The following is a 12,366-nucleotide window of genomic DNA, read 5'->3' on the forward strand; positions in this document are numbered from 1 at the left end:
GGCACCTTGCTTGTTCCTTTTTCTCGCCCTGCTCCCTGGACTGACTTTGTTGTTCAGGGAGCAGGGCATTCAAGGCTTGCTCGAACAATTAACAGCATGTAGTGTATCTCAGCCAATAACACGTGAGCACTTTACAAGAGGGGGAGGTGGGCACTGAGCAGCAAAGGAGGAATTGAGCAAACAAATAGATTTTTAGGAGGCTTTTGTTGGCGGGAGATAGGTAGCAAGGCAAAAGACAGGAGTGCAGTGACGGAGAAATCAGTGTCCGGTGGTGGAGTGAAGGGTGTGGGAGAGCAGCAGTGATTCTGAGCCGGTGGGTGTGGACTGGGACACGTAGCTGGAGAAGATTACTCGGGTACAGCGCAGCGAGGCACAAGCAGTCCAGCTGGCTCTGTAACTCCCAACCCTGGGATTCAAGTTACATGCAGCCCCTGGAATGTGCAGCGAGCACTGCAAGTAGCAGGCTCCTGCCAAACCCAATAAAAGGTTACCACTTACAGTCCCATCCAACAGCACAAAGCTAGGTGTCAGTTGCGAAGAGGATGTGAAAAGGTTTCAAGGAGATCTCGACAGGCTCAGTGAGTGGGCGAGAACATGGCAGCTGGATTATAATGTGGATAAATGTGAAGTTATCCACTTTGGTAGAAAAAAACAAAGGCAGAGTATTTCCTAAATGGTGAAAGATTGGGGAATGCAGATACTTAAAGGGACCTGGGTGTCCTTGTACATGAGTCACTGAAAGTGAATGTGCAGGTGCAGCAAGCCATTAGGAAGGCAAATGGTATGCTGGCCTTCATTACAAGAGGATTTGAGTACAGGAGTAAAGAAGTCTTACTCCAATTATATAGGGCCTTGGTGAGACCACACCTGGAGTACTGTGTACAATTTTGGTCTCCTTACCTAAGGAAGGATATACTTGCCATAGAGGGAGTGCAACGAAGGTTCACGAGATTGATTCCTGGGATGGCGGGACTGTCGTATGAGAGGAGGTTGAGTAAACTAAGCCTGTATTCTCTTGAATTCAGAAGAATGAGAGGGGGATCTCATTGAAACATACAAAATTATTACAGGGCTTGATAGGGTGGATGCTGGGAGAATGTTTCCCTTGGCTGGGGAGTCTAGAATCAGGGGCCACAGTCTCAAGATAAAGGGTAGGCCATTCAGGACTGAGATGAGAAGAAATTTCTTCACACAGAGGGTGGTGAATCTTTGGAATTCTCTACCCCAGAGGGCTGTGGAGGATCAGTCATTGAGTATATTCAAACAGAAGTCGATAGATTTCTAACTAGTAAGGGCATCAAGGGATATGGCAATAGGGCCGGTGAATGGGGCTGAGGCACAAGATCAGCCATGATCTCATTGAATGGCGGAGCAGGCTCGAAGGGCCGACTCCTGCTCCTATTTCTTAGCACGTGCTGCAGGGGAGAGAATCTAAAGCTGTGCAGAGACATCAACTGCTCGGCCCTTTTACACAGAATGCATGAATTGCAACAGTTATACATTTCTTTCTGGTGCAAAAACACAAGGAAAAGCGGCCCAACCATGGCTAACAAAAGAAATTAAGGATAGTATTAGATCCAAAGAGGAGTCATTTAAAGTTGCCAGAAAAAGTAGCAAGCCTGAGGATTGGGACCAAGAGATTAAGAGGGGAAAAATAGAGCATGAGAGTAAACTTGCAAGGAACATAAAAGCGAACTGTAAAAGCTTCTACATGTATGTGAAAAGAAAAAGATTAGTGAAGACAAATGTGGGTCCTTTAGTCAGAAACAGAAGAATTTATAATGGGGAACAAGGAAATGGCAGGGCAATTAAACAAATACTTTGGATCCGTCTTCACGGAAGAGGACACAAATACCTTCCCAGAAATGCTAAGGAACCAAGGGTCTAGTGAGAAGGAGGAACTAAAGGAAATTAGTATTAGTAAAAAAAAATAGTGCTGGAGAAATTAATGGGACTGAAAGTCGATAAATCCCCAGGGCCTGATAATCTGCATCCCAGAGTACTAAAAGAGGTAGCCATGAGAAATAGTGGATGCATTGGTTGTCATCTTCCAAAATTCTATAGATTATAGAACAGTTACTGCAGATTGGAGGGTGGCAAATAGAACCCCACTATTTAAAAAAGGGAGAGAGAAACCAGGGAACTACAGACCAGTTAGCCTAACATCACTAGTAAGGAAATTACTAGAGTATTATAAAGGATGTGATAACAGGACACTTAGAAAATATCAATGGGAACATGGATTTATGAAAGGGAAATTGTGTTTGACAAACCTGGAATTTTTTGAGGATGTATCTGGTAGAATAGATAAGGGAGAACCAGTGGATGTGGTGTATTTGGATTTTCAGAAGGCCTTTGATAAAGTCCCACATAAAAGGTTAGTGTGCAAAATGAAAGCACATGGGATTGGGGGTAATATACTGGCATGGATTGAAAATTGGTTAACCGACAGGAAACAGTAGGAATAAATGGGTCTTTTTCGGGGTGGCAGGTGGTGACTAGTGGGGTACCGCAGGGATCACTGCTTGGACCCCAGCTATTCACAATATATGTCAATGATTTGGATGAGGGAACCAAATGTAATATTTCCAAGTTTGCTGACGACACAAAACTAGGTGAGATTGTGAGTTGTGAGGAGGATGCAAGGAGGCTTCAAGGCGATTTAGACAAGTTGAGTGAGTGGGCAAATACATGGCAGATGCAGTATAACGTGGATAAATGTGAAGTTACCCACTTCGGTAGGAAAAGCAGAGTATTATTTAAATAGTGATAGATTGGGAAATGTTGATGTACAAAGGGACCTGGGTGTCCTTGTACACCAGTCACTGAAAGCAAACATGCAGGTACAGCAAGCAGATAGGAAGGCAAATGGTATGTTGGCCTTCATTGCAAGAGGATTTGAGTACAGGAGCAAAGATGTCTTACTACAGTTATACAGGGCCTTGGTGAATCATAGAAAGTTACAGCACGGAAGGAGGCCATTTCGGCCAATTGTGTCCGTGCCGGCCGACAAAGAGCGATCCAGCCTAATCCCACTTCCCAGCTCTTGGTCCGTAGCCCTGCAGGTTAGAGCATCCCAAGTGCACATCCAAGTACTTTTAAAAATGTGGTCAGGGTTCCTGCCTCTACCACCCTTTCAGGCAGTGAGTTCCAGACCCCCACAACCCTCTGGGTGAAGAAATTTCCCCTCTAAACCTTCCCCCAATTACTTTAAATCCCTGGCCCCTGGTTTTTGACCCCTCTGCTAAGGAAATAGGTCCTTTCTATCCACTTTATCTAGGCCCCTCATAATTTTATACACCTCAATAAGGTCTCCCCTCAGCCTCTTCCAAGGAAAATAGACCCAGCCTATCCTCATAGCTAAGATTGTCTACTCCCGGCAACATCCTTGTAAATCTCCTCTGTACCCGCTCTAGTGCAATCACATCTTTCCTGTAATGTGACCAGAACTGCACGCAGTACTCTAGCTGAGGCCTAACTAGTGTTTTATACAGTTGAATCATAACCCCCCTGCTGTTGTATTCTATACCACGGCTAATAAAGGCAAGCATTACGTATGCCTTCTTAACCACCTTATCTACTTGGCCTGCTACCTTCAGGGATCTGTGGACATGCACTCCAAGGTTCCTTTGTTCATCTACACTACTCAGTGTCCTATTATTTAATGTGTATTCCCTTTCCTTGTTAGCCCTCCCCAAATGCATTACCTCACTTCTCTGGATTGAATTCCATTTGCCACTGTTCTGCCCACCTGACCAATTTATTGATATCTTCCTGTAGGCAACAACTTCCTTCTTCAGTATCAACCAGACAGCCGATTTTAGTATCATCTGCAAACTTCTTAATCATGTCCCCTATATTCAAGTCAAGATCGTTGATATATACCACAAAAAGCAAGGGACCTAGTACTGAGCCCTGCGGAACCCCACTGGAAACAGCCTTCCAGTCACAAAAACACCCATCAACCATTACCCTCTGCTTCCTGTCTCCGAGCCAGTTTTGAATCCAACTTGACACTTTGCCCTGGATCCCATGGGCATTTAACTTTGTGACCAGTCTGCCATATGGAACCTTATCAAAAGCCTTGCTAAAGTCCATATACACTACATCAAACGCACTACCCTCATCTACCCTCCTTGTTACCTCCTCAAAAAATTCAATCAAGTTTGTCAGACACGACCTTCCCTTAACAAATCTGTGCTGACTATCCTTGATTAATCCATGTCTTTCTAAATGAAGATTTATCCTGTCTTTCAGAATTCTTTCCAATAATTTTCTCACCACCGAGGTTAGGCTGACTGGCCTGTAATTACTCGGTCTATCCTTTTCTCCCTTTTTAAACAAAGGTACCACATTAGCAGTCCTCCAGTCCTCCGGCACCACACCTGAAGCCAGAGAGGATTGAAAAATGATGGTCAGGGCCTCTGCTATTTCCTCTTTTGCTTCGCTTAACAGCCTGGGATACATTTCATCCGGGCCTGGGGATTTATCGACTTTTAAAGCTGCTAAACCCCTTAATACTTCCTCTCTCACTGTTTATTTCATCTAATATTTCACACTCCTCCCCCCGATAGCAATGTCTGCTTCGCCCCTCTCCTTTGTGAAAACAGACGCAAAGTATTCATTAAGAACCCTACCGACGTCTCCCGCCTCCACACACAGATTACCCTCATGATCTCTAATAGGCCCTACCCTTTCTTTAGTTATCCTCTTACTCTTAATACACCTTTGGGTTTTACTTGCCAAGAATTTTCCATGCTCTCTCTTTGCTTTCCTAATATTTTTAATTGCACCCCTGCACTTTCTGTACTCCTCTAAAGATTCTGCAGTATTTAGCCCTCGGTATCTGTCATACGCGTCCCTTTTTTTCTTTATCCTATCCTGTATGTCCCTAGACATCCAGGGGGCTCTAGATTTGTTGGTCCCACCTTTTTTCTTTAAGGGCACATATTTGGTCCTAACCCTCTGGATCTCGTCCTTGAATGCCTCCCACTGCTCTGACACTGATTTACCTTCAAGTAGCTGTTTCCAGTCCACTATGGCTAAATCCCCTCTCAGCCTTGCAAAATTTGCTTTTCTCCAATTTAGAATTTTTTATTCCTAGTCTATCCTTGTCCTTTTCCATAACTACCTTAAATCTAACAGAATTACAGTCACTAGCACCAAAATGCTCCCCCACTGATACGCCTTCTACCTGCCCAGCCTCATTCCCTAAAACTAAGTCCAGAACCGCCCCCTCCCTTGTTGGGCTTGTTACATACTGGCTAAAAAAAGTTCTCCTGGATGCATTTAGGAATTCCGCACCCTCTATACCCTTCATACTAATTTTATCCCAGTTAATATTGGGGTAGTTGAAATCCCCTACTATTACTGCCCTATAGTTTTTGCACTTCTCAGAAATTTGTCCACATATTTGTTCTCCTATCTCCCTCTCACTGTTTGGGGGTCTGTAGTACACTCCCAGCAGTGTGATCACCCCTTTTTTGTTTTTCAATTCGACCCATATGGCCTCGTTTGATGATCCCTCCAACATATTATCCCTCCTCACAGCTGTAATAGTTTCTTTAATCAACACCGTGACCCCCCTCCCTTTTTACCTCCCTCTCTATCCTGTCTGAAAACCCTGTAACCAGCAATGTTGAGCTGCCATACCTGCCCCTCTTTCAGCCACGTCTCTGTAATAGCTATAATATTATAGTCCCAAGAGACCACACCTGGAGTAGTGTGTGCAGTTTTGGTCTTCTTACCTAAGAAAGGATATACTTGCCATAGAGGGAGTGCAGCGAAGGTTCACCAGACTGATTCCTGGGATGACAGGACTGTTGTATGAGGAGAGATTGGGTCGACTCGGCCTGTATTCATTAGAGTTTAGAAGAATGAGAGGGGATCTCATTGAAATGTATAAAATTCTGACAGGGCTAGACAGACTGAATGCAAGGAGGATGTTTCCCCTGGCTGGGGGGTCTAGAACGAGGGGTCACAGTCTCAGGATACGGGATAGAACATTTAGGACTGAGATGAAGAGAAATTTCTTCACTCAGAGGGTGGTGAACCTGTGGAATTCTCTACCACAGAAGGCTGTGGAGGCCAAGTCACAGAATCACAGAAACCCCACAGTGCAGATAGAGGCCATTTCGGCCCATCGAGCCTGCACCAACACATATCCCACCCTATCCCCGTAACCCCACATATTTAATCCCCCTAACACTAAGGGTCAATTTATCATAGCCAATCAACCTAACCCGCACATCTTTGGACTGTGGGAGGAAACCCACGCAAACACGGGGAGAATGTGCAAACTCCACACAGACAGTCGCCCGAGGCCGGATTCGAACCTGGGTCCCTGGCGCTGTGAGGCAACAGTGCTAACCACTAAGCCACCGTGACCGTAAGTCACTGAATATATTTAAGAAGGAGATACTGTAGATAGATTTCTAGACACAAAAGGCATCAAGGGGTATGGGGAGAGCGGGAATATGGTCTTGAGATAGAGGATTGGCCATGATCATATTGAATGGCCTACTCCTGCTATTTTTCTATGTTTCTATTCATCCAGACTGCAGTTTAATTTGGCATCCTTCATCACAACATGATTAAATGTGCTGTCATGGTGATTTAAAACTGGCCTGTGTAGTGTCAGATGGGCAGTGTGCTCGTAACAAGGGTTATATAGAAAAGCAAAATACTGCAGATGGTGGAAATCTGAAATATAAACAGAAAATGCTGGAAATACTCAGCAGGTCAGGCAGCATCTGTGGAGAGAGAAACAGAGTTAACATTGCAGGTCTTTCGTCACACTAATACAAAAGCAACCGCCTGTGTTCTATAGAAATGTTTGTACTGGGGGTGGAGTAAACAGGAAGAGTGCTTCAGGCGACACACCCTTCTCCCAGGGCAAGACTCGGAGAGACAGCTGTGCAATCCCAGCAAAACAAACATTATTTTTTACGAATACAAGTTTTAAATAAAACCAACAGCCAAATGTGATTCTGAATTGTCTCGATTCATATCAAGTCTCTGACAGAAAACAAAACGCTTTTACTTTCTGGCGTTCATTTTATTCCAAAGACATCAAGAGGAAAACCAATGCTTTTAATTGTAGGTGTAATGTTCTGTTTCAGCCAGGGCTGGAAAGGTTCTCATACGTTGTCTCTCCACCTCCTTTCTCAGGATAGCAATATCCTTGGCCTGGGCCTGGCTCAGTTCCATCAACCTATTGTGCTGCACCAGGTCCTTGAAGCGAGTGTGAGTGTCTTGTGATGATTCGACCATTGCTAATGGAGAAATGAAAGTCAGCCTTTAACTGGACTTCATTGAGGGTGAAAATGTTTACCGTGTGGGTTGTGACTCACTATCCCTGCTCGGGAGTGTGGGCTGCTGACCCGATACCGGCCTCTGCCACAACCAGTCTGGGAATGCCAACCAGGAGCTGACCAAGAGCAGCCGGCATCACTTTCCCTCTGACTTTTTTCATCGCTCTGTTTGGCTGCCTGCCTTCCTTGGTGGCAGGGCGGAGACGGTAATTCAGTGCGGACACTGCACGAACCAGCCCCTCACTCCCAGACAGAGACGGCAATTCAGTGTGGACACTGCACGAACCAGCCCCTCACTCCCAGACAGAGACGGTAATTCAGTGTGGACACTGCACGAACCAGCCCCTCACTCCCAGACAGAGACAGTAATTCAGTGTGGACACTGCACGAACCAGCCCCTCACTCCCAGACAGAGACAGTAATTCAGTGTGGACACTGCACGAACCAGCTCCTCACTCCCAGACAGAGACGGCAATTCAGTGTGAACACTGCACGAACCAGCCCCTCACTCCCAGACAGAGACAGTAATTCAGTGCGGACACTGCACGAACCAGCCCCTCACTCCCAGACAGAGACAGTAATTCAGTGCGGACACTGCACGAACCAGCCCCTCACTCCCAGACAGAGACAGTAATTCAGTGCGGACACTGCACGAACCAGCCCCTCACTCCCAGACAGAGACAGTAATTCAGTGCGGACACTGCACGAACCAGCCCCTCACTCCCAGACAGAGACAGTAATTCAGTGTGAACACTGCACGAACCAGCCCCTCACTCCCAGACAGAGACAGTAATTCAGTGTGGACACTGCACGAACCAGCCCCTCACTCCCAGACAGAGACGGTAATTCAGTGTGGACACTGCACGAACCAGCCCCTCACTCCCAGACAGAGACAGTAATTCAGTGCGGACACTGCACGAACCAGCCCCTCACTCCCAGACAGAGACAGTAATTCAGTGCGGACACTGCACGAACCAGCCCCTCACTCCCAGACAGAGACGGTAATTCAGTGCGGACACTGCACGAACCAGCCCCTCACTCCCAGACAGAGACGGTAATTCAGTGTGGACACTGCACGAACCAGCCCCTCACTCCCAGACAGAGACAGTAATTCAGTGTGGACACTGCATGAACCAGCCCCTCACTCCCAGACAGAGACAGTAATTCAGTGTGGACGCTGCACGAACCAGCCCCTCACTCCCAGACAGAGACAGTAATTCAGTGTGGACGCTGCACGAACCAGCCCCTCACTCCCAGACAGAGACAGTAATTCAGTGTGGACACTGCACGAACCAGCCCCTCACTCCCAGACAGAGACAGTAATTCAGTGCGGACACTGCACGAACCAGCCCCTCACTCCCAGACAGAGACAGTAATTCAGTGTGGACACTGCACGAACCAGCCCCTCACTCCCAGACAGAGACAGTAATTCAGTGTGGACACTGCACGAACCAGCCCCTCACTCCCAGACAGAGACAGTAATTCAGTGTGGACACTGCACGAACCAGCCCCTCACTCCCAGACAGAGACAGTAATTCAGTGTGGACACTGCACGAACCAGCCCCTCACTCCCAGACAGAGACAGTAATTCAGTGCGGACACTGCACGAACCAGCCCCTCACTCCCAGACAGAGACAGTAATTCAGTGCGGACACTGCACGAACCAGCCCCTCACTCCCAGACAGAGACAGTAATTCAGTGTGGACACTGCACGAACCAGCCCCTCACTCCCAGACAGAGACAGTAATTCAGTGTGGACACTGCACGAACCAGCCCCTCACTCCCAGACAGAGACAGTAATTCAGTGCGGACACTGCACGAACCAGCCCCTCACTCCCAGACAGAGACAGTAATTCAGTGCGGACACTGCACGAACCAGCCCCTCACTCCCAGACAGAGACAGTAATTCAGTGTGGACACTGCACGAACCCGCCCCTCACTCCCAGACAGAGACGGTAATTCAGTGCGGACACTGCACGAACCAGCCCCTCACTCCCAGACAGAGACGGTAATTCAGTGCGGACACTGCACGAACCAGCCCCTCACTCCCAGACAGAGACAGTAATTCAGTGTGGACACTGCACGAACCAGCCCCTCACTCCCAGACAGAGACAGTAATTCAGTGTGGACACTGCACGAACCAGCCCCTCACTCCCAGACAGAGACAGTAATTCAGTGCGGACACTGCACGAACCAGCCCCTCACTCCCAGACAGAGACAGTAATTCAGTGTGGACACTGCACGAACCCGCCCCTCACTCCCAGACAGAGACAGTAATTCAGTGCGGACACTGCACGAACCAGCCCCTCACTCCCAGACAGAGACAGTAATTCAGTGTGGACACTGCACGAACCCGCCCCTCACTCCCAGACAGAGACAGTAATTCAGTGTGGACACTGCACGAACCCGCCCCTCACTCCCAGACAGAGACAGTAATTCAGTGTGGACACTGCACGAACCAGCCCCTCACTCCCAGACAGAGACAGTAATTCAGTGTGGACACTGCACGAACCCGCCCCTCACTCCCAGACAGAGACAGTAATTCAGTGTGGACACTGCACGAACCAGCCCCTCACTCCCAGACAGAGACAGTAATTCAGTGTGGACACTGCACGAACCAGCCCCTCACTCCCAGACAGAGACAGTAATTCAGTGTGGACACTGCACGAACCAGCCCCTCACTCCCAGACAGAGACAGTAATTCAGTGTGGACACTGCACGAACCAGCCCCTCACTCCCAGACAGAGACAGTAATTCAGTGTGGACGCTGCACGAACCAGCCCCTCACTCCCAGACAGAGACAGTAATTCAGTGTGGACACTGCACGAACCAGCCCCTCACTCCCAGACAGAGACAGTAATTCAGTGTGGACACTGCACGAACCCGCCCCTCACTCCCAGACAGAGACAGTAATTCAGTGTGGACACTGCACGAACCCGCCCCTCACTCCCAGACAGAGACAGTAATTCAGTGTGGACACTGCACGAACCAGCCCCTCACTCCCAGACAGAGACAGTAATTCAGTGTGGACACTGCACGAACCAGCCCCTCACTCCCAGACAGAGACAGTAATTCAGTGTGGACACTGCACGAACCAGCCCCTCACTCCCAGACAGAGACAGTAATTCAGTGTGGACACTGCACGAACCCGCCCCTCACTCCCAGACAGAGACAGTAATTCAGTGTGGACACTGCACGAACCAGCCCCTCACTCCCAGACAGAGACAGTAATTCAGTGTGGACACTGCACGAACCAGCCCCTCACTCCCAGACAGAGACAGTAATTCAGTGTGGACACTGCACGAACCAGCCCCTCACTCCCAGACAGAGACAGTAATTCAGTGTGGACACTGCACGAACCAGCCCCTCACTCCCAGACAGAGACAGTAATTCAGTGTGGACACTGCACGAACCCGCCCCTCACTCCCAGACAGAGACAGTAATTCAGTGCGGACACTGCACGAACCAGCCCCTCACTCCCAGACAGAGACAGTAATTCAGTGTGGACACTGCACGAACCCGCCCCTCACTCCCAGACAGAGACAGTAATTCAGTGTGGACACTGCACGAACCAGCCCCTCACTCCCAGACAGAGACAGTAATTCAGTGTGGACACTGCACGAACCAGCCCCTCACTCCCAGACAGAGACAGTAATTCAGTGTGGACACTGCACGAACCAGCCCCTCACTCCCAGACAGAGACAGTAATTCAGTGTGGACACTGCACGAACCAGCCCCTCACTCCCAGACAGAGACAGTAATTCAGTGTGGACACTGCACGAACCAGCCCCTCACTCCAGACAGAGACAGTAATTCAGTGTGGACACTGCACGAACCAGCCCCTCACTCCCAGACAGAGACAGTAATTCAGTGTGGACACTGCACGAACCAGCCCCTCACTCCCAGACAGAGACAGTAATTCAGTGTGGACACTGCACGAACCAGCTCCTCACTCCCAGACAGAGACAGTAATTCAGTGTGGACACTGCACGAACCAGCCCCTCACTCCCAGACAGAGACAGTAATTCAGTGTGGACACTGCACGAACCAGCCCCTCACTCCCAGACAGAGACAGTAATTCAGTGTGGACACTGCACGAACCAGCCCCTCACTCCCAGACAGAGACAGTAATTCAGTGTGGACACTGCACGAACCAGCCCCTCACTCCCAGACAGAGACAGTAATTCAGTGTGGACACTGCACGAACCAGCCCCTCACTCCCAGACAGAGACAGTAATTCAGTGTGGACACTGCACGAACCAGCCCCTCACTCCCAGACAGAGACAGTAATTCAGTGTGGACACTGCACGAACCAGCCCCTCACTCCCAGACAGAGACAGTAATTCAGTGTGGACACTGCACGAACCAGCCCCTCACTCCCAGACAGAGACAGTAATTCAGTGTGGACACTGCACGAACCAGCCCCTCACTCCCAGACAGAGACAGTAATTCAGTGTGGACACTGCACGAACCAGCCCCTCACTCCCAGACAGAGACAGTAATTCAGTGTGGACACTGCACGAACCAGCCCCTCACTCCCAGACAGAGACAGTAATTCAGTGTGGACACTGCACGAACCAGCCCCTCACTCCCAGACAGAGACAGTAATTCAGTGTGGACACTGCACGAACCAGCCCCTCACTCCCAGACAGAGACAGTAATTCAGTGTGGACACTGCACGAACCAGCCCCTCACTCCCAGACAGAGACAGTAATTCAGTGTGGACACTGCACGAACCAGCCCCTCACTCCAGACAGAGACAGTAATTCAGTGTGGACACTGCACGAACCAGCCCCTCACTCCCAGACAGAGACAGTAATTCAGTGTGGACACTGCACGAACCAGCCCCTCACTCCCAGACAGAGACAGTAATTCAGTGTGGACACTGCACGAACCAGCCCCTCACTCCCAGACAGAGACAGTAATTCAGTGTGGACACTGCACGAACCAGCTCCTCACTCCCAGACAGAGACAGTAATTCAGTGTGGACACTGCACGAACCAGCTCCTCACTCCCAGACAGAGACAGTAATTCAGTGTGGACACTGCACGAA

At 49.0% G+C, this 12,366-nt stretch overlaps 1 protein-coding gene across 1 annotated transcript in view; it reads right to left on the bottom strand.

Annotated features, from left to right (window-relative positions):
* Window positions 1-7,036: 7,036 nt before the first annotated feature.
* cfap43 (cilia and flagella associated protein 43) overlaps window positions 7,037-12,366 on the bottom strand; it is a 261,004-nt gene continuing 255,674 nt past the window's right edge. Inside the window, exon 38 of the mRNA XM_085996108.1 lies at window positions 7,037-7,274. Within this exon, the coding sequence (XP_085852234.1) occupies window positions 7,093-7,274 (182 nt within the window). The 3' untranslated portion in view covers window positions 7,037-7,092. The remainder of the gene's footprint in view (window positions 7,275-12,366) is intronic.

Source organism: Somniosus microcephalus, chromosome 8, assembly GCF_052327205.1.
Source record: "Somniosus microcephalus isolate GS21.2 chromosome 8, FLI_Smic_1.0, whole genome shotgun sequence".
NCBI lineage: Eukaryota > Metazoa > Chordata > Chondrichthyes > Squaliformes > Somniosidae > Somniosus > Somniosus microcephalus.